Here is a 25,408-nt window from a genome sequence, read left to right on the forward strand (position 1 = left end):
TGCCTTAATCGGCTGGAACCGCCTCTGTGTTTTTTGTGACATCAGCTTGCCAAGAACCATCAGTCTTGGAACGACAGAAGAGACGTCACATGCGTCACTTTTGTTCATCCAGCTCCAGTTTTGATTCAGCCCACAGAAGGGAGATGGACCTGAGAAATGTAGGACCTTTGGTTGCCATGGCAACCGTTTCCCTCTCAAATCCTCTCCTGTCTTTCCCTCATAAAGCATCACAAAAGGATCGTTGGAGCCTGTGTGAGGGGTTTGGAGTTAGCTGTGGATTTCTTCCAGACTGCAGTCATGGGGTCAGGGAAAGTTCTATTACCCACAATGCTTTGGGGGAAAAAATGGTTGTTTTAACAAAATAAATAAAATTGAGAGGTTTCGTCATTTTAAAAAGTCATTTTTGCAGTTTTGTAAAATCTTTCTTCAATTAGATTAAAGAAAAACGTAATCATCTGAACTGAAGGTGTTGATCACATTTCAATACGGAAAAATCTTGGGTATACATGTAATGATTTATTAGTGATACAGAGAGTTGTGCAGAGGCAGTTCCAAAAGTAAATAAAATACCTTTTCACCCAACATAATTATTTGTATTAATTCTTGAGCATAAATATATATGTAAAGCTAATTTTAAAGGCTTTCAAAGTCCATCAATGGAATCTAACAAATGAAGTGATCAACCTGCCTCCCCTTTCTATACACAAATGACCACAAAAGACCAAACCTGCAGGTAAACAGGAACACTAAGGTAAAATTCACCCCCTGATCATGTGACATAGTGACAGCAATGGCAGTTGCTGTACAGCTGCTTAGGTTTTTGAGTTCTGTTAGCCCGTGGAGGGTCGTAAAGAGGACTGGCCGCATTTTTAAAAATTTGTGTCTTGCAGATCCTTTAAGGCGCATTGAAAAAATTGGAACACACTATTGTCGTACTTGAGGTTAGTATATTTTAAAGTATTTGTAAGACTAATGTTGATTAAAACGCGTTGATGATGTACAAGTGATACTGTCGTTAGCAAGGTGTTAGTAAGGGTCCTTTGTTGCAAAGTGTAAGATTGGGGAGTTGAAAAAAGGACAATCTGTACAACATGGCTACGTCTCTCCCGCTTCTCCATCACTTACCCTTACGTGTTGCATAAGTGTTCTCTAAGACCTGTTGCTTATGGCTTAAACAAAATGTGCATGAGCATTCATGAGCGGTCTAAGACCATGATAATTCATGCGCCGCCACTATGTACCCCGTAAAGATTTGCCCATTTTTCACCTGCAGGAAGAATCCCAACAAGGCAACTTTATTGTGATATTGGGTATATAAGTAATATTAAACCTTTTTCAATCCTTTCAAACTTCTCTGAGACTTTTTTGTCACACATCACACCTGAAACTTTCCTGCTTGCACATCCCTCTTCTCCTCTTTCCCACATTAGGACTGTCGACCTTAAGTGCTTCCAACTCTGGTCGCTGTATCCTCACTGTTCCACTTCAGTTCCTCTCCTTTACACACTTATACTGTCTTGCTGCAACTGACTTTCATTCATCTCCTTTACATATCAAACATCCACCTCTCTAGATATTCCTACACCAGCTCTCTGCTCTCACCACACATCACCATGTCATCTGCAAACATCATGGTCCACAAAGATTACACCATTCTATTTGAGTCACGGTATTTGATTTGGTGTTTGATTAACGTTGGAAGCTCTAAAAGTTTGGGAAAGCTTTTAAATGATATCAAAACACATATTCAAGCAAAACTGAAGAAAATCCCCAAGCTAACAAATATAGCTTCAAATTTCCCATAAACTCTAAATAGTTGGTGGTGCCTCCATGCAATGTCTATTGGTATTTGTTTTTAAATGTTCTCTAAAAATGCAGATTTTAGACCTTTAGCACTAATATAAATGTTGTTTTGGTATTTGACTAACTTCTCATTTTTCTTCCCCTTAACGCTAGCTTAACCTTACATTAGCATCCGTTTCTGGGGAGATAGGAATAATATTTGTCTCATGTGAACCCAACAGCATGTTTAAAGGGAGCTTCTGAGCTTTAAAGCTCTAAAAAAATAGTTTTTTTTTTGATTCACAAAGCAGGTATTAACCTCTACCTAAGCTAAAAGGATTACTCATTTAGCTGAAGAGCTAGAAATACTAGCTAGCAGTAAAAAGAATCATCTAATTCCTTCACTATTCTCTGTATATACTACAGAGCATAAAAGCGCGTTCACCATTTTATAGCCCTTTCCGATTCTACAATTTAAAAAATTGGGTGCTATTAAAAAATTCCCAAAAGTTTCTGCAAAAAAACTGTGTATATCAGTGCTGGTTAGCTAAACTGGCGAATATAGACCACAATGCATTGCGTTTGAGCAATTTTTGAGAATAAAATATTTCTTTTTTTTATATATATATAAACTATCAACGTTTTTATCATCAGAACACAATTAAATAAAAAAAGTCATTGCAAAATTCACATTTATTAGGTTTTTACTTCTGGAAATATTTGATGTTTTGGTAAAAAAAAATTGTTGTGAGCAGTGTGCTTTTTAATTCAGGGCTCCAGATAGTCCCACACTATATAGTTATTCAGCTGTTAGATATTTAGAGGGATTAGCTCATTTAGCTAATATGCCTTGGATGTGCTTTTATTTGTTTTTGTGGGGACTAAAGCCGATAAAACAAAAGTGGCTAACATAACTGCAGCTGGTTGTGTGTCCACTCTGTCACACAGGACATTACTGGCTGATTTCTGCCTTCCTTCGTCTTCCTCTCTGCTCTGGACTTTCTCATTTCTGGACAGGTATTTTTAGCCGTGACATAATGCCCCTCCGGCCCCCCTAGTGCATCGCCGGGCCCTCCCCTCTCCTCCTCTTCTTTCTTGCTCCTGTCCCCCTCTCCCTAGCATTCAGGCTAGGTTAGCTGCCACAGTAATTGAGTGCTCAGGTTTCAGACTTTGGGCTGCGGGGCTAACAGACATGGCAGTGGAAGAGGCAGCAGAATGTTTGGCAGAAGTAAGTCTTTAACTGTACTCTACTGTAAAGTCATTTCCTGTGCGCAGACTTTCCTGTGTTTTGAATGTTATATCAAATTGAAGGTTAGTCATTACCATGGATGCTGCAGTAGTTTAGAGGTGGAACAATGCAGGAGGATGGGAGACGGGATAGATTGAGGGTTTGCGATGGGACGGGTTGCGGTGACAACTCTGCTGCGCCATTCTGCTGCAGTGCGTGTGCACCCAGATGTGTGCATGTTCTTTGAGATCTTAGCACTATCGTTATGCATTTGTTAAATGTGTAAAGGTTGTTAGTCATATGTAGGAGTTTGCACATACAGCATTCTGGGTATAGAGTTTCATGCTGCAGATCAACGTGTTGTAGAGGCACCTGACCTTGGATAGTGGCGCATACTTTACACGTTTGAGGAAAAGTGTGAAAGGAAACACAAAACAGAATTTAAAAAAAAGAAAAAGAGTCCAATCTATAAATCTAATTTATTGATGGAAGAAGCAATTAATTTGGCTTCGTTTTAGCTCCGTACAACAACATTATGCGTTATTAGCTGGTTAAATGTAAGAAAATTCAAGCACACTGACAAAAACAATGTTTAAAATAATGTTATTAATGTTTTCCTCACCAAAAATGAAATAAAATGGGATTTTCCACAGTCTTAGTGTACATAAAGCTTCACAGTGTCAGACTTAAGTGGGCAGCTTTGGAAAAAAAAAATCCCAGCATACTTCTCATATCTCTGTTGGATAAATAAAGTTACCCTGGAATGTCACTGGGCCACTGCAGTACAAGCCTCCACCCAGCCTCCACCTAAAGGTGTCTGCCAGCTGTCTGTAAGACTCACTCACACATCTAAGAAATGTCTGCGCAACAATATCCAATACAGTTCCCCACTTCTCATGTTACTCTTAATACGGTGTTAATGTCCTGCAAAAGTGATCTGACTTATTTGTATTCACAGATTGGTCACCAGCAGTGTAGTAGTAACTTATTATTCTAGAGTAAGTTATAAGTTACTGACTATTTAATCCAAAAAGTAACTGTAATGGAATTACTCTTCAATGAAAGTAATTAGTTACTTGGAAAGGAAAATAAAGAAATTTTCCACCAGGTCGCTCCGCCATTTCCACGACTTCTTCCACCTGTTTGGTGTTTGTGTGCATGCCTGGGACTTGTATGGTTCAACAAATGTTGGCTCCAATTGGTTACCATGAAATATGACTCCCCCCTTAGCCAATCAGAATCATTTATCCTTTTCTTAACTTAAACACCATTCAAATCGTTGTATTACAGTATTTTCTGCAATATAGGGCTCACCAGATTGTAAGGCGCACCATCAATCAATGTCTGTTTTTGAACTTAAGTCATATATAAAGCGCATGTTTACTAGCTCTTGTCTACCTCCTACAGTTTGAAAAGCCTTGTGTCGAAACGTTTGTGAATCTTTCTCCAGGCTTATCTTTCACAAATCTATTCCAATATTTGAAAGTCTTGAGTGTCAAAGAACTCAAGTGGAACCTGGTGGCAGATTAGATGGCGGCTGAAAATCCATTGCCGTAAAAAAGTCCAAGATTGAGACATCATACACCCCCCACCACCACCTCCAGCCGCTGCACATTTCAGTCAAAAAAATACTCTTGTTGTTTGTAAAAAAAAATATTTATTTCCTCTTCTCGCTAATTATTTTCTGCTGCCATCTTGTCTGCCACCAGGTCCTGTTGTATAATTCCCACCAGCAACAAATCGCAATTTTTAATTTCTCCTCCATGATCAATTTTCAAACAGTTGGCATTTCCAGGAATTAGGAAAGGTTCCATCCATACTGTGCGTCAATACCAAATTTGAGTCTTGGATTGGTCAAAGTTTGATCTGGTTAACTTTTCAATGCAGCGCACTTTGTACAGAACCCAAAAGTAATCATAGAACAATAGATCATGTGCGTGAATGCGAGAGTTTTTAATATGGAAACCACCAGGACTGACTCCAGCTCAGTTCAAGCTTTTATTGTCAAATGTTACATAGACATTGGAAGTTGTTGATTGAATTGCCGAGGGCGGTGTGAACTTAGCTTAAAGTGTGACAAGCGACACAAAGAAGTCAGAGACAAGTCAATCTGTTAGTCTTTAACTGCATTCACAGTAACCCTAGAGCTCATTTGTAAGACACAACACGTTAGAAGTGTTAGCTGAATTAGCATATTTATAAAAACACCCAACCAAAAATGCTGACAGAGAGCAGTGTTCACTTCGACATCAGTAAACACGACCAGAATTCATCCATAATCAAGGTGCTCCATAATTTAAGGCGCACTGTTGTTTTTAGGGGAAAAAAAATAAGACTTTTAAGTGTGCCTTATAGTGCAGAAAATACAGCAGTTAGGTTTACAGAACTGCCATTATTTTAAACGGCGTTATTACAAACTGATCCACATGAGGATCCAGACCAATTTAGGCTGTTTTAGAAGGAATCCATTTAGCGACAAACTTAGTTATTATTTATTTAATAATGAAAGCTCTCAGTCTTTCTGGAGACCAAATTCAACACAACCGTTTATTTAGAAAATATGACAAAAGTTCAAGCATCATTTTTAAGGTTATTGAGCTACATATCTTAAGACACAATAACTATTGCAATAAATAGTATACTCCTATGGAGCATCAGGAAGATCTTTGTAAGAAAAATTCATTTTGTTTTTTTTTGTTGTTATTTTTGATGATCAGTATTAAAATTAGAAATAAATGTTAACACATCATTAGATTAGATTAGCGCATCAGGTAATTTGAGGTCAAGTGTGATGCTCAAGGGCACAATATTTGTTAAAAATGAGATTTGAACCATTGACCCAGTAGTTGTGAAATGGCCGCTGAAGCCACTGAGTCAGGCTAATTCAACGATGTTTGCTAAAGGTTTGCTGAAATAAATCTGCTGTCAGGTTTTTGCCACATAGCATCCTTAAAAATGAAAGAGAAAATTCAAATATTGGACCTTTTTTTCGGTTTTAAAAACTATAGTAGGTACATGTAGCAAATATGCATACATACAGTGTCCCCTCCCTATATTGCGGTTCACCTAACTGCAGTTGTGCATACTTTTTTGAGAGTGCATTGTGATCTGTGTCCTGACTGGTTGTTGACCTTGTCAACCAATCCTCTGTGCCATCTTCCTAAACAGAATGCAATAACTTTTCCAAATATACATAAATCTTTGATCGCAGTCTCATCTTTGTTTTCACTCAGTCCAGTTCTCATATACAGTCAATGGTCCAGCCACGCACTGCTAAGAGGGTACCATAGACTATAGAGAGATGGATATAACCGGATGTGACATCACCCATAGGAGATACCTTACCTCAGACTTCAGCAAAACTAAACCAATTCAGTCATCATTTTTCCGCGATACGGGTGCCGCCATTTGGAGCCAGATGACAGTAATTGGTCTGAGTTGGTCTGAGTCACGTCTCTACTACTCTTTGTAGTCACGAGTGAGCTTGTTGGAAGTCCACACCCTTCCCATTGAAAACGGCTAAGGAGAATCTGTCAATCAAATATTCAGGTCCAGTAGGCACTACATGCTTTTACTGAGGAATCTGATTGGTCAGTTTATAACTTGAATAACTTGTAATAAAGAGAACATGTGAAACAAGAAATTAGGATTAGCAAGAAGATGTTAAGATGGTTATTTTGACAATTATATTGACTGAGTAATAGCAGTCTATTTCTCAACAGAAGTCTATGAGATTTTGGCTTCTTGGAGCCAGCAGGTACTTCCTGTTTGAAGCGCCATGGAGGAGGGGTCACTCTGTCCAGTGACATGCAGTCTATGAAAGGGACACAACCACTAGGCCTGATTCCAGCTCATTTCATTTTAGTTCAAGCTTTTATTGTGAAACGTTTATTGCAATGACTATTTTATTCTATTTTTTATTTTGTTGTTCACAGTAAAGGCCAGTAAGTAAATTAGAGAAGTAAGTGGACATATTACCATAGTAATAACAGCAGTAATTCTTAATAAGATGAGTTGTTGAAGTGACAAGTTGAAAGTAAGGACTCTGTGCAGTACAGTAGCAGTGGTATCAGTTGTGGTCAGACTAAAGTGAACCCACTGTTCAGGAGTCCAACGGCTGGACCAACATTAGCCAGGTAGCCAGATTAGGCTCTGGCAACCCCTGAAAGGGATAGAGCAGGCTACACAAAAGAATATGGATCACATAAGCTTTAAACTGCCCACAATATTAAGGTGATGCTTAATGTGGGGCACACTCCATTATAAAGTTTTTATTGATAGAAATGGTATCAGTTAATGAGAGCTGAGTGCCAATATTAAGGTCATATTCATGCTGTCTTTAAACCATTACTGTAAATACACAGAAACACCTTTCATTACTATCATTCCTATTTATGAACAGAAAATATGTCAAGTAATATTTATTTGGCAATAATGCTTATCAGAATGACCTCTCATTATTACTACAATCACAGATGGTTTGTGGATTTTGATGGAAAAGTCAGATTATAAACACTAAATCCAGGACTAAAGCACAGAAAGGTGTCTTCCTGCTCCAACCCATGACTTGTAAAGTGCACTTAAGTTAACTGGGTTAGTGAAGAGGAGCTGGAGTGTGTCTGCACTCTGTCCCACATGGGTGGGGCAGGCTGAGGCGCAACAACACTGCAAGTAACCGAAGACGCTCTGACTGTCTGGACAGAAAGCCTGTTATGATGATGCTACATTCATCTTAACAGCCCTTGTGACTATTCTTTTATTTCATTCATTTACTGTGTAACAAAAAAATAAAGAAAACATCAGGAGTGTTTTCTGTGGGTCACTGTGGTATATCTCACATCATCCTCCATGCTGGAAAAAATAGGTCTTATGCTTCTTCCTATGGCTTACATTTCTATAGAACTGTTGTATCTTAATACAGCATGTACTAGAGGGTGAAACGTAGATCCTTAAGACACTGTTAGGGAATGGGACGCATTGGGAAACAAGTGGAAAATATAGAATACAAAATGTTTTTCGTAGTGAAAAAAATAGCCAGTGGAATCAGTAGGATTTGTCTTTTTTTTGTTATGAGTTGAAATATCCTTTGCTTTAACGACAAAATTTAATCTAGAAATTAGCTAAAAATACTCAAATTTAGGTATATTAGTCTAGTAGTTAGAAATTGTGTGTCTTAATGTGTATTTTTTTAAAAAGTGCATTTTCATTTCTTTACATTACTCGAAAAATTTCCTATTTTGAGGGCTACAACAGTCCTTAGTTCTAGACTATAATTTTCTTAAAGTAAGACTTAGAAATTATAACATAAAGTTTAAGGTTTTAATAATTTAAGCAAATCATATTATTTAGGTCACATAAAATTGTGCTTAAAAATAATATTAAAGTTAGAGATATTGTTTAAAAAACAAGGTTTTTAAAGATCCATTTCCTACAAACAAATTGTGGCATCTAAGTGAAATGTTTCTAGTAAGTTAGTTTTATCTTAAAGGGAACATAACAAGTTTTTTAAACTGAAAATTTGGCAAAAAATGGTGATATTAAGTGTTTTCTCACAGTAGGTGTTCTGAAATTTGGCTTCCTACCTGTTTTTCCCTTTAGAGTTGCTGTTTTGTTGCCTAAGCTTTAACTGGATACAAAACAGCTTATACAGTCACATTTGTCTTAATTTTTCAAGTTTTCATAGTTTTTTTTTTTTTTTTTTTTACCTTCTTGAACAGTTATTCTGAGCTTTTTGAATCAAACTCATCCCAAGTTTTCCTGAAACCTCTATAAATATGATGGTCTTGTTTTCCAGTGTTCTAAGCTGGATCATGTCACTCTTAACAGCATTATATAAATATCTCTTTTAATACAAGTATTTATTTCTGATTGAGGTAATAATGGAAAGCAGTTGTTGGTCTTGTAAAGTCATTCCAGTCAAACATTTGAAAAATTAAACAGATGACTCCTTAGAGATCCATATCATGCAAAAATGGCGATTAAGTTGACAACATTTCACTGAAGCTTGAAGTAGGCCGTTTTTCTAGGAATGATGTCACACTTATTCCAGTTCTCATATATAGTAAATGAAATCCCACACATCTTTGAATATTGTTGCATTATTTCCCAGGTTTTTAAATCAAAGCAAACCCTCTGCAAAATTCCTTTACCATCTTCCTAAATGACGTTATATCTCTAGGAGTTTGTTGTGATTTTGTCTGAGAGGCAAAACTTGACCAAATGTTTCCTTTTTTTGTTTTCTTCAGCCGACGGATGTTAACGCCTGCTATCTGCGAGCAGCTCGAGCTGGAAACTTAGAGAAAGCTTTGGACTACCTGCAGAATGGAGTCGACATAAACATCTGCAACCAGGTAAACTGAAAATTGGAGTAATTAACATTCATTTAGAAATATAAACACGAGAGTTCATTTTTGTCACTTTAGTTCATTCATATTTTGATTCATGACGTGATTCATGAAATCACAATTTTTAAATGTATTCATTAGCAAATATTTATTTCAAAAGAATCTAATAGTTCTTCGTTGTAGCTGAATGTGTTTTCATAAAGGAAAGTTTGATTGAAATCCTTTCAAATATTTGATAGTATTTTTATTTTATTTTGTTTGATTTAATTTTGTTTAATGTAATTTTATTTAACTAGATTTTATTTAATGTAATTTAAATCTTGACTTTTATTTAATTTTACATTATTTGACTTAATTTAATTTTACATTATTTGATTTAACTTATTTTGATATGATTTGATTTTGATTTAATTTAGTTAAAGTTGCTTTAATTGGTTTAATTTACTTTTTTTTAATTTAATTTAGTTTAATTTAATCTAGTTTAATTTAGTTAAAGTTGCTTTTTGCTTAATTTAATTTAATTTAAATTAATTGAATTGACTTGATTTGATTTAATTTAGTTTAGCTTTATTTGATTTAATTTTGATTCAAATAATTTAATTTCAATTGGTTTGATTTGAACTAATTTAATTCGATTTTTTATTTAAATGTTTAAATTGATTTCATTTGATTTATTTTAATTTAACTTGACCTGATTTAATTTAATTTAATTTAGTTTGGTTTGATTTGTTTTGATTTTGGATTTGATTTTGGATTTAATTCTAATTTGGATTTAATTAATTTCATTTTTTATTTTATTTTTTTCAGATTTTGGTTTTGATTCAATCTTGAGTTTATTATTATGTACAATTAAAAGAAAAAAAAATGAGAAAACAAACTTGAAAACATGCAGGAAGAGTCTAAAAACCTGTAGGACTTATTAAAAACGTCCACCCAATACATTTTCACAAATATCTAAAAGAATTTAGGAGTATTAGTGCTATTATGTCGTACTATCATTTTTCCTTCTTCTTTTCTCTCTAGAATGGTCTGAATGCTCTCCATCTGGCCTCCAAAGAGGGTCACGTGGAAGTCGTAGCTGAGCTCATCAAGCAGGGCGCCAATGTGGACGCAGCTACTAAGGTGTGAATCCCTCCTCCCGTGCTGCCACACAGACACACCAACCCCCCCCACCACCACCACCACTACAGGCATGCGCACAGTTCCCGCACACGTTCCTGCAATCTGCTGAGTGAGCAGCAAGCCAAAGGCACATTGCCTAAACAGCAGTTGAGATGATGAATGACTGCATGATAGTAGAGGAGATGAGTGCCGCCTCTATCTGTGTGCAAGCATAACATTATTACAATACGGAGATGCTGATCAGAGAGACTCTAATTTATAGGTAATTGCATTTAAAAAGCTGTTTGCAGGTTTACTTTGGTCCTTACTAAAGAGACATGTGAAACAAAAACAGATTCAACCTTTTTCTGTCCTTTGATTTAGAAAACCTCACTATTTAGAGTTGGGATCTTGGGAAGTTATTAAAAAAATGTTTTTTTATGCTAGAAGAGAAACAAAATTTAGAAGAAATCCTCAACCATAGTGATAAACAATGAACATCACAGTTGACAAACACGACAAACTTCTTCAATTTTGACTTACAAACAGATTTGGTTAAAGTTTCAAGAACTGTCTTTTCAGTACAATAAACCAAACACACCTTCTCTTTCTTTATAGTAGATTTGACTAAATAATATTTAAAATCCACCTGTTTGTATCTAACTTTACTCAGAGGGTTTCTGGTTAAGGTGATTTTTTTTCCTGGTTGTCTTTAACCATTCAACACCGGAGCTGTCGCAGGTGACCTCTAAATAACACACGCACTTTAACACACTGTAAGTCTTTGACCATTCATCTAATCAAAGTGACTCCGTTGATTCTCTCACAGACAAAAGGGGGTTTTTGACCATGCAATATTTACATTAGCAGAGCCACTTCTCTCTGCAACAAAATTAGCTGATTTACGTGGATTGTGTAAACAATTCACTACTGTAGAGTGTTGCTAAAGCTCCAGTGCTAAAGGGTTAAACTTTGTATTTATCTTCCATACCTTCCAATTGTTTAAATTAGTCTAAATATGTGCACCCTTGGATTGTGAGGCTAGAGCCACATATTCTGCTCCACAGACATATTTCTTGGTTTTCTATTAAACTAAATATCTGTTCTTCCTGAAATTCTCGCCCTGCAGTGCTGAATCTGTCTTGGTGTCCAATCTGCATCACTATTGGCTCCCAGACTGAGCTCCTCGCTGTTGTTTCTCCTCAAACACATCTCTTTGTTCTCTTGAGATATTGTAAATGCTGCTGGACTGTGACCCGTTATTCTTTCATTGGGTCGCACAAACATTCAAACCTTTGTCGCATCGCGTTCATGTCATGAGATATATAAACCTACTACAACCTCTCTGCAGAGTTACTGATCACGGAGAGTTCACTTCTAATGAATAGTCTAATGCACACAGATGCATGTACATTTTTTCATAAATCCTGCCTTCAAAAAGCAAATAAAGATAATTTATCTCCAAAAGTATTCCTGTCACCAGTAATATTATGGTGAGATCACTCTTTCACTGCAAAGAGTATTTACTGTCCCGTCTTACTCTGCACACATGATGCAGTAAAGATACAAAAATGTTTTTAACCCTTTAGTTATTGGTTTTTTTCTCTCTTTTTGAAACAGAAAGGCAACACTGCCCTCCACATCGCTTCTCTGGCCGGACAGACTGAGGTAGTGAAGGAACTCGTCTCGAATGGCGCCAACGTCAACGCACAGTCTCAGGTAAAGGAAGCGCTTTGGCACTAGGGGTGTGCCAAAATATCGATATTGCGATATATCGCGATATTTAGTCCTGCGATCGATTCTCGATGGGTTCTCACCAAGTATCGATATTATATTTTCATTTAAAGAGGCTATAGCGCTGAGCGTCTGAGTCGCGCGCCGGAACTATGGGCGCACGCTGCGTCGGACTTTTAATAGCGATGCACGCGCTCGTTCGGGAGAAGCACCGGTGAGATACAGGCTCTGTAGCGCGTGTGTGAAGCATGCCTACCTGTCAGCATTTATCCTCCATCTGTAGGAGATCCGCCCGGTAAGAAGTGACTTTGTCTGAGCGCTAGAATGTCAGCGATCTCTTACTTTCTGTTTGCCGTGGGAACTGAGCGCGTGCTACGCAGTTGTCTGTGTATGCTTCAAGGAGCGTCGGAATTTTCGCTTTCATGCACTTCAATGTTTAACCTGCTGCTGTACGGTGTAACTTTGATAAATTTATAATGTGACGTTTTCAAACAATGTAATTACTTGTTGCTAATGTTAATTTTAAAGTAATTCTTAAATAAAAAAGCAGGATTTGATGTATGAACTTAAATTTAAATGTAATTAAACTAAAGTACATGAATTCACTGTAAAATCAGGTTGAATGCTAATTAATTGAAGCACTTAAAATTATATTTATTGCCATTATTATGTGTGTTTTAAGGTTTTTACCTATTGACTGCTGACTGACCAAATGGAAAAATGATAAAAATTGGAAAAATAATCTCAAGTAACAGTTTGAGTAAATCAGCCTTTATTTTTGGATGCTCAGCCCTTTTCAAGTGAGAGAAAAGTGCACGAAAAATTAGGTCAATTTTGAGAGAGGCTGTAAAACATATTCATCATCCTTTGGTGTGACGTTCTTTTGGAGGTAGATAGCTGTCACTAATTGACTTATTTAATATTTGTTCTGTTTACAACAATTCTGCACTAAGTAGTGTCACTGCTGATCATGTTTACTATTGTTAACATTGAATTTGACAGATAATTCCAATTTGGTTGTTGTCAATGTTTGTCAAAGACATAGTATTACTGATTTCAACAATTTTGCACAAAAGTGTGTATAATTTGTTGCACAAAATAAGAAAAGTTGTTTAGTATGATTGTGTTTAAGGTAAAAAAGACAAATGGGGATATATTTCCCCCCAAAAACACATTCTTCTATATAATGGTAGTTATTAGAGAGGATTTTTACCAATTATCGCAGTATCGCGATATTATCGATATCGTGAGCCATGTATCGCGTATCGTATCGTATCGTGAGGTACCCAGTGATTCCCAGCCCTATTTGGCACCGTGTTCCCGTGTGCTTCCGTCCACACCAGTGGGTGTCACAGAGCGCTCCTCTGCGTGTGACTCTTCCTCTGCTGTGTCAGCAGCTCCGCACTGCAAACCAGTCAACACTTTACGGTCAGCACTTGCACACAGTAAAGCTGTCACCACGGCAACCGTAACCCTGTCAATGTCAAAGCCCCGGCAGAGGCTGTTGAAAAATTGGAAATTACATTGACATTGATGAGCTCTGATCTAGAGTTCTACACTAAATGCGTTTTTAGTTTCTGCAGCGAATTGTCATCCATTCTTTTAAACATGTGAGGTACAGAACACATATACCCTAAATAACCATTTGTATCATATTTGACTGACACATTTCTGAGACCTCTATCTCAGCATGATCCAAATTTTCCCTAAAAACCCACTGCATAGAGCTTGGTCCATGCTGTCTTCCCTGTAGTTCATTATTATTCCACTAGGGGCAGTAGAAGGGCTTTTCCTACTCATTTCAAAATGGCTCCCTATGTGGAATCATATATGTTGTTAGAGATGGCACATAAGCTTATTACCATTGTTCCCAATACATAATGGTATGTAAACAATGAGCTACAGCTTAGCAGATACAGTAAAATGATGTACGAAGTTCAACAGATGAACAACATTTGACATTTTTCGATAAATAAATATGTTATTATATATGAAACACAATACATACCTGTTACATGGTTGGGATTTTATTCCAATCTACAGACGTACTGAAATTTATACAAACTGTTAGACTCCTCGGGCCGTGTTTATAAAACGGTCGATGGGTAGCCAATGCCGCAGCAGACCGGTTGTGCCTGTTGTATATGAGCTGGTGGAACGCAGTCGGAGCGAACTGGGACCTGTTCACCCTGGTCAACAGTCGTGCTGGTCCGGGGGGCCTCGCAGGCAGGTGAGAGTTCACAGAGAGCACTTCAGTCCAAGGGTCCAGTCCGGAGAGGTCCAGGCAGCATTTGCTTTATCGAGCAGGAGCTGAGGGGCAAATGCAGGCCAAATGCCCAGCCTCTATCAGAAGGACCCAGGCACCCGACTGGTTTTGTATTCCACATGTCTCAGTCTGCCCGCTTGACAGGGATTCAGTGCTTCCTTCTTTGCAATTGAGGAAATCCTGGGTATTTCTTTTACTCTGCTTAGTAATGGGCTTACCAACAAGTCGTCTTGTCTGGTCTGAGGTCGAACGCACATACAAATACCATGGCCTTTCACCGTAAAACAAAAAAGATCGGTGGTCCTCCCAAAAAGCGTGCAAAGTCTAAAGTTACCATTAACTTTGGATAGGCTACAAGATCAGTTTAAACGTTCATTATTGAGATTAAGCCCACTCACATCTTATTATAATGTTTTCTAGAAGTTCTCTTTTATCAGCTGACAGTAATAATATACTTGTGAAAAGCCGCATTCTTGTTTTTCCAGCCATTTGTCCAATTGTAGCTCAGCAGTAAACAGGCATCTTGCTCTATCCAATATGGCGTCCACTTTTGCGGCCGCAACAAGCTAGCATAGCACCTCTAACATATATATAACTTATTGTCAAAAACACCTGAGATTTTGAAATGAGCAGGAAAAGCCATTCTACTGCCCCTAATGGAATAGCCATGAACTACAGGGCAGAAAACATGGACCAAGTACTATCCAATGGGGGTTTTTTTTCGTAAAGTTTGGACCATGCTAATAATTTACGGGTCTCAGGCGTGTGTACGCACAGTTATGTGGTAGAAAATCTTTGGAGCCTTGTGGAACATTTTCTTATTTTTGTATTAAGTTGGATCTAAAAATAAACTTGTACACTTTCAGGATTAACCTGGTAAGATTTGTTTTATAGGAGCGTATAAGTGTGTAAGGCAGATAAAAGCAAAAGGATCCTTCTCTTCTGTGCTTACCCTCCATAGTACTTTCATTATGGACAGCTTTAACAACAAGTTCAACATTGTCTGAGTGATCCTTTTGTGGAGGTTCATGTTCATATGAATAGTCACATCTTTAATATTTATGAAACTACATCATCTGACCATGTGTAAACTGTTCGAAAGGCAGTTTATAGGTTAAAAAAAATGATTGGATCAATAAGATACTGTGATTGACACATGAAAGGTTTTACTGCAAACTCTTGGGAAAAGCAGCTTTGCTGGGATGCAGTTATTGAATGTCAGAGTGCCTGCAGTGACCTGATGCAGCCAGGAACTTCAGCTGGATTGATCCTCACGTCACCTGACCCTGCTGTGAAATCAACACACCCCATAGTTAGTGCTTCTCAATGTGAGGGAAAAAACAGTGAGTCAGTGAGTGCATGGAGCTCCAGAATACTCACAACTTCACAAGTAAACAGAAATAAAATATAGTTATTGTGTTAATAAATAACATAGTGTGTAAGATAGACATAAGATTATTTAGCATAATTTTGTAATAATACCTAAAAATCTAATTGAGCAAACCAGGTTCCTGTAACTTTTATTTTGAAACAAAGAGGAAGTGACCACTTTTGCATGTAATATTTGACCAACTCTGCCCGTTTTGCTTAAATTAGTTATTCTTGTCCGCTAAATTTAATTAAATCAAGTTTCAACAAAGTTAAATCTTTGACTGTATATGAGAACTGGATTGAGTGAGTGTGATGTCACCCATAGGAAATGACTGACTTTTGGGTCCAACCAATTTAAGTCAATTCAGTCGCCATTTTTTCCTTTTTTTTCCCATATGGACTATGTTGGAGCCAGATGTCTTCAGTAAGCCGTGATTGGTCGTAAATCTGTCTATCAAATATTTCTCACGTTTAACATGGGGGCCAGGATGCACTTCATGCTTTGACTGAAGCATCTGATTGGTCAGTTTATAACTTGAATAACTTAAATTACATACATTGAAAAAAATTAGGATTAGAAATAACATGTTAAAAAAAAAGTTATCAGGGCAAGAATGGTTATTCTGACAAATAGAATGACTGAGTAAAAGTTGTTTGTTTCTCAATAAAAGTCTATGGGATTTTGGCTTCTTGAAGCCAGCAGCTACTTCCTGTTTGGAACACCAGAGGGAGGAGTCACCCAGATCAGTTCTCATATACAGTCAGTTGTGTTGTTATTTTTTTATATGAATATTCCCTTACATTAAGCAGATTTTTTTTTGTGAAAAGAGTTTCAACAGATTTGTCTGATTTGATTTTGAGTCAATTTTAAACTCCAGTTTCAACGTTTCAGGAATATTCTATGCCTCAAAATTATTGATGAACTCATAAAGATCCACAATCAATATTTTCTTGAAAAGTCTGATGGTTCTAATAGACATAAATATTTACTATGAAAAGAGTGTGTGCTGTAACGTTTTGTCGTTCTGCTTCTTTTTTCAATATAAAAGCCAAATTTAGATATTTTTACTGTTTTGTTTTTTTCTAGAATGGCTTTACGCCGCTCTACATGGCAGCTCAGGAGAATCACTTGGACGTGGTGCAGCTCTTACTCGACAACGGCTCCAGTCAAAGCATCGCCACCGAGGTAAGGTCACGATCAAAAAACTGTAAGGGCCCAATAACCCGCTTATTTACAGCGTCCATAATGTCTGTTTGCACATACCGTCTTCAGTCCATAACAGCTGCTAATCGCCACCCTTTGTCCCAGGCTTTATTTAGCCGCTCTATGATTACCGTACATTCACCAGAGGTCTTCTGCTCATGAGAAGTTCCGTTTACATGTATATATAGCTTCATTCATAAGGATTTAGATTTACAAGTAATGCTAACTGAAGTAAGCCTTTTATGGTTTTCCTTTTTTTTTCATTTCATAACCTCTTCTGTGACTTTGTTTTAATTTAAAAAGGGCTTTTTTTCTAATCTGTGCGATTAAAGTTCTTAAATCAATTAGAATTAGAATCACAAGCTTTCTTTTTGCTTTTTTGTTTAGAATTTTGATTTTTTTCATTTTCATTCTTTTTTTTTACTGTTCTGATTTATTGAAGGATTTTTGTAATCTAAACTCTTGGATTAAAATTGTTAAATCAACTAGAACTAGAATTGGAATCGAAAGCTTTTTTTCACTTATTATTTTTTTTTTTTATTCTTTAATCATATCATCTTTTTTTATCTCCAATCCTTTTCTGTGGCTTTATTTTAACCTAATTACAGACATTTTTCTCTAACCTAAGGGATTACAGTTGTTAAATCAAATAGAATTAGAATCGGAATCAACATTTTTTTAACATCTTTTGATCTGTTTGGTATTTTTTTTTATTTCAAATTATTTTCTGTGACTTTATCTTAACCTAATAATGATACTTTTTTCCCTTAATCTGGGGGATTACAGTTGCTAAATCAATTAGAACAAAAATTAAAATTATGAGATGATTTGTTTCTCTTTTTTTTCAATGGATTTCCTCTTTTTTATCACCTCAGATTCTCTTTTGTGACTTTTTTTCAGTTAATAATTATTTTTTTTCATGTAATCCCTAAAATCGTGGTTGTTAAATTACCTAGACCAAAAAATTTGAATCACAAGGTTTTTTTCCCCTTTTTTTCCTTTTGAACTGAAATCCTTTTTTTGGGACTTTATTTTGATTTGATAATGGAAATGTTTATCTAATCTGTGGGGTTAAAGTTTTAAGATACATTAGAATTGGAAAAAAGTTTTTCTTTTCACTTTTTCATATTGGATTTTTTACATTTCAAATCCTCTCCTGTGACTTTACTTGTCTTAATAGAGCAAATGTTTCTCTAATCTGTGGGATTACAGTTGGTAAATCAATTAAAATTAAAATTGGAATCACTTTGATTTTACTTCTTCCGATTTGTTTTGTCTCTTTTTTCGTTCAAAATTATTTTCTGTGACTCTTATTTTGACCTCATATAGGTACTTTTTCTATCATCTGTGGGATCACAGTTGTTAAATCAATTAGAACCACAAGCTTTCTTTAGCATTTTCAATCAGGATTGTCTTTTTTTTTATTTTTATTCCTCTTCTGATTTATTCAATATTTTTTTTATTTAATCTGTAGGATTACAGTTTTCTTCCTTTTTTCCTCATGTTCTCTTTTTTCATTTCAAATCCTCTTCTTTGCTTTCATTTTGAATTTATAAAGCAAATGTTTCTCTAATCTGTGGGATTACAGTTGTTAAATCGATTAGAATTAGAATCACATTTTTAAAATTTATTTCAATTTGTTTTCTCTCCTCTTTCATTCAAAAATGCTTTTCTTTGACTGTTTTCACCCAATAAGGTTACTTTTTTCTCTAATCTGTGAGATTATAATTGTTAAATCAATTGGAATTAAAATTGGAGTCATAAGTTTTTTTCTCTTTAGATTTTCCCTTTTTTTATTTCAAATCCTCTTATGTGACTTTATTTTGACTTAATGATTTTTTTCTCTCATCTGTGGGATTACAGTTGTTAAATCAATTAGGATTATTATCACAATCTTTTTTTCACTCTCAGATCACACCTTTTCTTCTGCTCTTTGCTGACTTTTTTGTACTCTTTGTTTTAATTCCCCTTCCTCCCGCCCTCTTTTGAATCCTCACCGGGCCTCTCCTCAGCCCGGCTACACCCCAGCCGCTGCATTCCCCTCCTTTCACCTTCGCTGCAGTCTGCTCCAGTGGGAGACCGCGTGAATTATTCATGCGGGGAAATATATATTCACGTTGGAAGCATCTTGTGGTGTTTAATAATTTAGGATGAACTGTTTCAGCAGAAAAATGGAGCACAAGAGATCAGAGCATCCTTTGTTTTTTCTGATTGTATCTTCATGGATTCTTTTCATCACATTCAGTTTTGATTTTCTTTGTTTTGGTAATTTTTATTCTTCACATGTTTATTTGACTCCGGTGTTTAAAAAAAGCTAGCACTTTAGTGGTGTTTAGTGCTTCATCAGTGAGGTAAAGATTTGCTGTGTCACTGCTTCCAGGCTGGGTTGAAAAGCTTTCTTCTGGCGCCTGTTTGTTGTTTGATGTGGATCTTATTTGTGTTATTTTAGGACCCCCAGCAGGCTCAGTGTGTCATGTGAATCTAAAATGAAGCACCAGATTGAGATGATGCACTTTACTGTAGGAAAATAAAAAAAAAACCCAAACATTTGCAGCTACTGGGTGTGGCTTTGGATGGACGTTCAAGAATCTCTGCTATTATTACATTTTCGTTTTTTTCTTCCATCGTGTACTTCTCGTTTTTGTTTTTTTACCAATCACAAAGAGCCAAGAGGGAGCATCCATACAGCAGAACACGTGCTCATATGTCATTTTTTTATTGCTTTGACAGATTTGGATTTAAATCTCACACACGGTTCAGTCTGCAGCAGCTGGAGGGTAACCATAAAGCTTTCTATTCCAACTTTAACAACTTCATCATTCTTAGAATGAACTATGAAGCTGTCAGCTGGCTTCATATGTCAGATAAAATATGAAATATTCGGACTCCAACTGAATTGGATGAGTAGTGAGAGGATTTTAAATCCAGATGTCAAGACCTCAAGATAACATCAGCTGGATGAATGTGAATCTTTATTCATTCATGTATATTTTTCCAGTTATACATTTGTAGTTTTATTTTTGCATCATTAAAATATTTTGTTTTTTACATATTTATTTACCCTTTTTTTTGTCAGTTAGACTTTTCATCCTAAACCTTACTGTTTCACTAGTAAGCTGTGTTCCCTGTTTGTCCAGAAATCACTTTGTTGTAGCAGATTGACTAATGTGAAGATGTGCTTTATAATATCCAAAGTGTCTTTTTGATCCAGTAATAAATCAAAGAATCCTTTAAAATAGTGTGATGTTTTTAATCTGTTTATAAAAGAGCATGTTTTAGTTGATTTTAAGCTTATACTAAGAACTAATTTTACAAGTTTTTCCAATTGTTGACAGTGGGTTGTTGTGTTGTAAATCAGACCAAACATCTTTTTGTTTTTCAGATGCAAGATGAATGCTAATGTTGCTGTAAAGATTGCATACTTTACACTTGTGGTTATGAGCCAACATCAAATGCATCTCAATAATAGATTCAATGCATAATTACTGATGGCAGGAAGTAATATTTTCAAATTAATGGTTAAAACAAGAAGCTCTACTTTAATATACCTACCTTAATATGTTTTTGTTCCACTTTTAAATATAATATACAATACAATATACAAAAAAGCTGGCATTAAAGTTAGTCAAATAAATAAATGAATTAATCTAGGGCTGCACGGTGGCGCAGTGGTTAGCGCTCTTGCCTCACAGCGAGAAGGCCCCGGTTCGACTCCCGGCTGGGACCTTTCTGTGTGGAGTTTGCATGTTCTCCCCGTGCATGCGTGGGTTTTCACCGGGGACTCTGGCTTCCTCCCACCGTCCAAAAACATGCTTCACAGGTTAATTGATGACTCTAAATTGCCCCTAGGTGTGTCTGTGAGAGTGGATGTGTGTGTGATTGAGGCCCTGTGACAGACTGGCGACCTGTCCAGGGTGAACCCCCCCTTCGCCCATCAGTAGCCGGGATAGGCTCCGGCACCCCCGCGACCCCGAAAGGGAAGAAGCGGTCAAGAAGATGGATGGATGGATGAATTAATCTAAGTCTGAATGACAGTACTTTTTGGTAAATTTAAAAGCAAAAAAAATTACACTTACTGTGAACCTTTTGTAGTTTTAGCTAGCTGGTGTTTTCCATGGTAGCATGTTAAACAAAACAAAAGAGAACATGTCTTACTATCCCAATTTACAAACCCAAGACAACACCACACAGTTGCAGCTTGTGATGAAACCAAAGTGTTTTGGCTCTAACTGTTGAGCGACGTCAAGTCTATGCTCACAGGAGGAACCAAAACTGGTGTTTAAATGTGGTTTTATTTTGAAAATTGAGGCCAATTTTCCCTGATTTTTCAAAAGAAGGGTTTTTCTCTTGTTTATTGAAAGTGACAGATTTAGGCTTCAGTAGAACCAAATAGAATTGCAAATTATTTTAAAGTCTAAATTGATTAAATCAAAAAGACAGTACATGGTAGGTGGGTATGGCAAGTCGTAAGGACTAAAAAGCATTGGTTATTTCAATAAACCATTTCCAGCTCTTTCGGTTTCCATAGATAACATTGTTGTTTTGCTAAGACAAGTCATTTATACTCAGACTTTTTCTGCTTTTATACTAATATATATATTCTTTAATTTTTAGGATGGTTTCACACCACTGGCGGTGGCGCTGCAGCAGGGTCATGACCATGTGGTCTCGCTCCTCCTGGAAAACGATACGAAGGGAAAAGTCCGCCTCCCCGCGCTGCACATCGCTGCACGAAAAGACGACACCAAGGCAGCTGCTCTCCTCCTCCAGAATGACCACAACGCCGACGTGGAGTCAAAGGTAAAGTCCTTCGAGTCCACAACAGTACACAATCTGCATGAATGGGAATCTTTTTCCTACCTTTGAAATGGCCAAAATCTTTGATTTCATTTGAGTTTTCCCCAAAAATGTGAACTGAAGGAGCCAAAGAAAACCATAGAGCATGAAAACACATCCAGACACCTCGAATTATGACATAAAAATCAACCAAATCCATTTGCAGAGCACAAATTGACACCTTCTAACATTTCTTTATTACGGCGAGCTCTTCATCCAGAACAGCTGTAGTTCACTTTCGGCTTATCCCTTTCGGGGTCGCCACAGCGTATTAGCACCCACTGTTTCGCATCAGTAATTTCGCAGAGATTTTACGCCGGATGCGTGACACAACCCTGTACTTGAGGGGCACAGGGACCCAGTTAGGCAGCAGCGTCAAGGGTCCAATCTGGGTGGGGCTCAGTAGACAACCCTGGGAATCGAACCCAGGGCTCCTGCGTTGCCAGCCCTTCACCTAGCCCATTGAGCCACCCAGCCACTTTCATCCAGAACAGCTAAAGATAAATAACCTTTGGAAACAATTTATGTATGTTTGTCTAATTTTTGTCATTTCCTAAACATTGAAACTAAACTTATGGTTTTTTATCTCTAGGATGAATATGCCCCAAAAAACATGTCATGAGAATGTTTTTTAAAATTAATTCAAGCATTTTGTTTCCCTTCTGTAAATATCTGAATGTCATACAGTTATTTAAATGTTTTAAGCTAAACAGATGAAAAAAGCTGAAGCCAAATTGCAAAAAATTATATTTATTGGAAAAAATGGTAAACTGTTTTTCAATTGATCGCAAAAGGATTATATTGAGATATGGTTTGGTAAGACATATGAAATGGGCTGGAAATGTGTAACCTGGGTCTAGACCTGATTGGTTGAACCAGTTGTCAATTAAAAACAAAGTTGGGGAACTGGTTAAGGAACCAGAGAGATGGACCAGAGACAGGTGTCATGGCATGGTCATGATTGGCTGAAACATTTCCGTCATTAATAATCAATAGTGATGTGTTACAGGCTATGCCCACAGTGCACTACAAATTTCCCAGAAGTCTTTGCAAAAAACTAGCGTAAATCAATACTCATTACATTAGCAAATGTAACCCACAATGCATTGTGGTCAAACAATTTTGACCAAAAAAAATTGTTTAAATTTAATTTTTTAATAAACCATCCGCATTTTTATCATCAGAACAGAGTGGAGTCATAAATAGATGTAATGAAAAGTTCGTTTTGATTAGATTTTCACTTTGTGACAGTGATGTCATATCGTTTAGAAAAACAAAAGAGAAGTAGTGAGCATGGTCTTCGAAATTGCTTTTAAAATTCAAGGTACTAGATAGTCCTGCACTGTATAGTTTTTTTTGTAGTTAGGGATTTGGGTGGCAATTTGGACAGAACCACAGTTACAGTCGGGTCTTTTCTTCATCTCTTGATTGAATAAATTGACTTGTTTAAAAAGAAGTCAACTCCCTTCTTTAATTTTTTAGGTATTGCATAACTTGTATATGCTTTAGGAAGGTCCTAGAAAGTTCTTTTTTAAAAATCAGCAGAACGCGTAGATTTCGGATCTAATGGCCCCATCGCTCTAAAAAACACTGGAATTTTTTTTTTTTTTTTTGAAAATCATACTGGAAAGTTGGATCTCTGGGATCCAACTTTATGATTTTCCTATTCAACCCTTAATTACACCCAAAAAGTCAAAATAGCCAAAAGTATGAATACAGTTGAAGGTTTTGAAGTGCATGCAGTTCTCATTTTTATAGAGAGAATAATTCTGAATTTGCCCAATATTTCATAAACTGTGAACTATGCCAGTACTATAAGTACAAACAGAACTGTCATGTATAAGGTCAGTGTTTTTATACCAGAGTTGTTTCTTTTTCTGACATTTTTTTTAAGTTTCTCCTGAAGTATAACACTTTCCATTTATTTCTATATGTAAAAAAAACACATTTTGCCTTATATTTCATCCATCGTAAAACACAACAGTAACACAAATACAATCAGGAATCCCCTCAATGTTTTTATACCAGAAAGGATCTAAGAAAAACAAAAAGTAAGAATTCAGGAGCAAACTGATAAACTTTATAAAAAGAGGAAGTCGGCTGTTACAGAGCAGATCAGGCAGCACAAGGGAGACCTGCATCTGGTGTTGTGTAGTGGTGCTATGTTTTCAGTTGTTTTCAGTTCGTAGTGCCACATTGTGTCGTGTCCATCCGACAGCTTGGTGCAGCCATGTCCGTGTTCAGCTGTCTGTGTTTGTTGTGGTGAAATAACCACCCCATTCTTTTCACCTGAACGATTTTATCCTCCCTCAATTTGATCCCCCTTTTTTGCCCCTCTGTTCCCTCCCCATTCCCTTTTTCCCCTTCTAGATGATGGTGAATAGGACAACAGAGGTAGTACGGCTCCACATTTGTTTTCTTCTCCTCTCTTATCATTGTGCACTCACAGCCACTGCTGCAAAGCCTTCTGTCTGCTGGCATGGGCGTGAAATGCTGGCATGAATGCTTTTGCACTTCATCTGTTTACCTGTGTTTGAGCTTGCATTACCTTTAGGTCTGCTTTTGCGTTTTTGCGCTACTTTAGACTGATATAAGTGGAGTTTCACTTATATTCAGATATCTTTCAAGCAAATGCATGATGTTATCTGTGGGTTTTCAGTTATTTCATGACCAAAGCATAGCCTTTCATAGGAGTGTTGACTCAGGGTTTGTGTGGTTTAGATCTGGTGTGTGGAGAAAACCTTATGCCACTTAGTTCAACACATGCTGCAACCAAAGTTCAGCTTTGCTAGTGACTTCTGACCTGCTTAACGCTTGATGGTGGGATAACTAAGCAGTGAAAGTGAGGATCAAATGTGTTTTTTTGTTAAGTGAAAAAAAATGACCATACATCTTTATTATTAACTTCCTATTTCAAAAGATAAAAAAAAAGAAACAGAACAGATTTTAGTAATGCATTAACGCTTTAACACTGAAACATTACCATAACTCTTCAACCGTATACGCAATTAATGAAATTCCAGAAGGTTAAGCAACATTTCACTTAAGTATTAGGGGTTATCATTGGTTTGAGTCTGGCGATATGATACACATCGCGATACACGTATCACGATACATATCACGATATATCCCTGTCTGAAAATTAATACATCTTTTACAGTAATAAAATGGTAAAATACATTTGATGTAAAGATCAGAACATTATGCGCTACAGATGTATCTCATATAGTTGCGCTTTTCTTTTGGTAGATTAAAAAAAATTGTTTCCAGTATAAGAAAACAAACAAAGAGTTAATGTGCCTTAACCGATAAGGTTCTATAAGTATGGTTAAGAAAACAAATTGTTGTTTATTTCCAACACTGCTAAATGTAGCCAAACTGGTACTTTTTAAAACATTTTTGGTGCTTCCAAAAAATAAAAACCCTTGCCAGTTTTTTCCATGAATTTAAGTGCAACCTTACCAGTAATACAATTCCAAGTAAAAATTCTTGAATTTTGAGTATTTTTTGAGTAAAAATGTTGACTTTGTATTTCATGTCAT

At 36.5% G+C, this 25,408-nt stretch overlaps 1 protein-coding gene across 32 annotated transcripts in view; it reads left to right on the top strand.

Annotated features, from left to right (window-relative positions):
* LOC112154138 (ankyrin-3) overlaps window positions 1-25,408 on the top strand; it is a 157,155-nt gene that overhangs the window by 62,485 nt on the left and 69,262 nt on the right. For 27 of the 32 annotated variants that reach the window (XM_036217018.1, XM_024284812.2, XM_024284811.2 and 24 more), the window contains exons 2-7: window positions 9,256-9,360; window positions 10,378-10,476; window positions 12,076-12,174; window positions 16,914-17,012; window positions 21,645-21,830; window positions 24,237-24,260. In XM_036217018.1, the coding sequence (XP_036072911.1) occupies window positions 9,256-9,360; window positions 10,378-10,476; window positions 12,076-12,174; window positions 16,914-17,012; window positions 21,645-21,830; window positions 24,237-24,260 (612 nt within the window). Of the gene's footprint in view, window positions 1-2,888; window positions 3,011-9,255; window positions 9,361-10,377; window positions 10,477-12,075; window positions 12,175-16,913; window positions 17,013-21,644; window positions 21,831-24,236; window positions 24,261-25,408 lie in introns of those variants that run through there. The other 5 variants (XM_024284813.2, XM_024284816.2, XM_024284846.2 and 2 more) reach the window with 2 other exon arrangements.

The sequence above is a fragment of the Oryzias melastigma genome, linkage group LG19, assembly GCF_002922805.2.
Source record: "Oryzias melastigma strain HK-1 linkage group LG19, ASM292280v2, whole genome shotgun sequence".
In the NCBI taxonomy this organism is placed as follows: domain Eukaryota; kingdom Metazoa; phylum Chordata; class Actinopteri; order Beloniformes; family Adrianichthyidae; genus Oryzias; species Oryzias melastigma.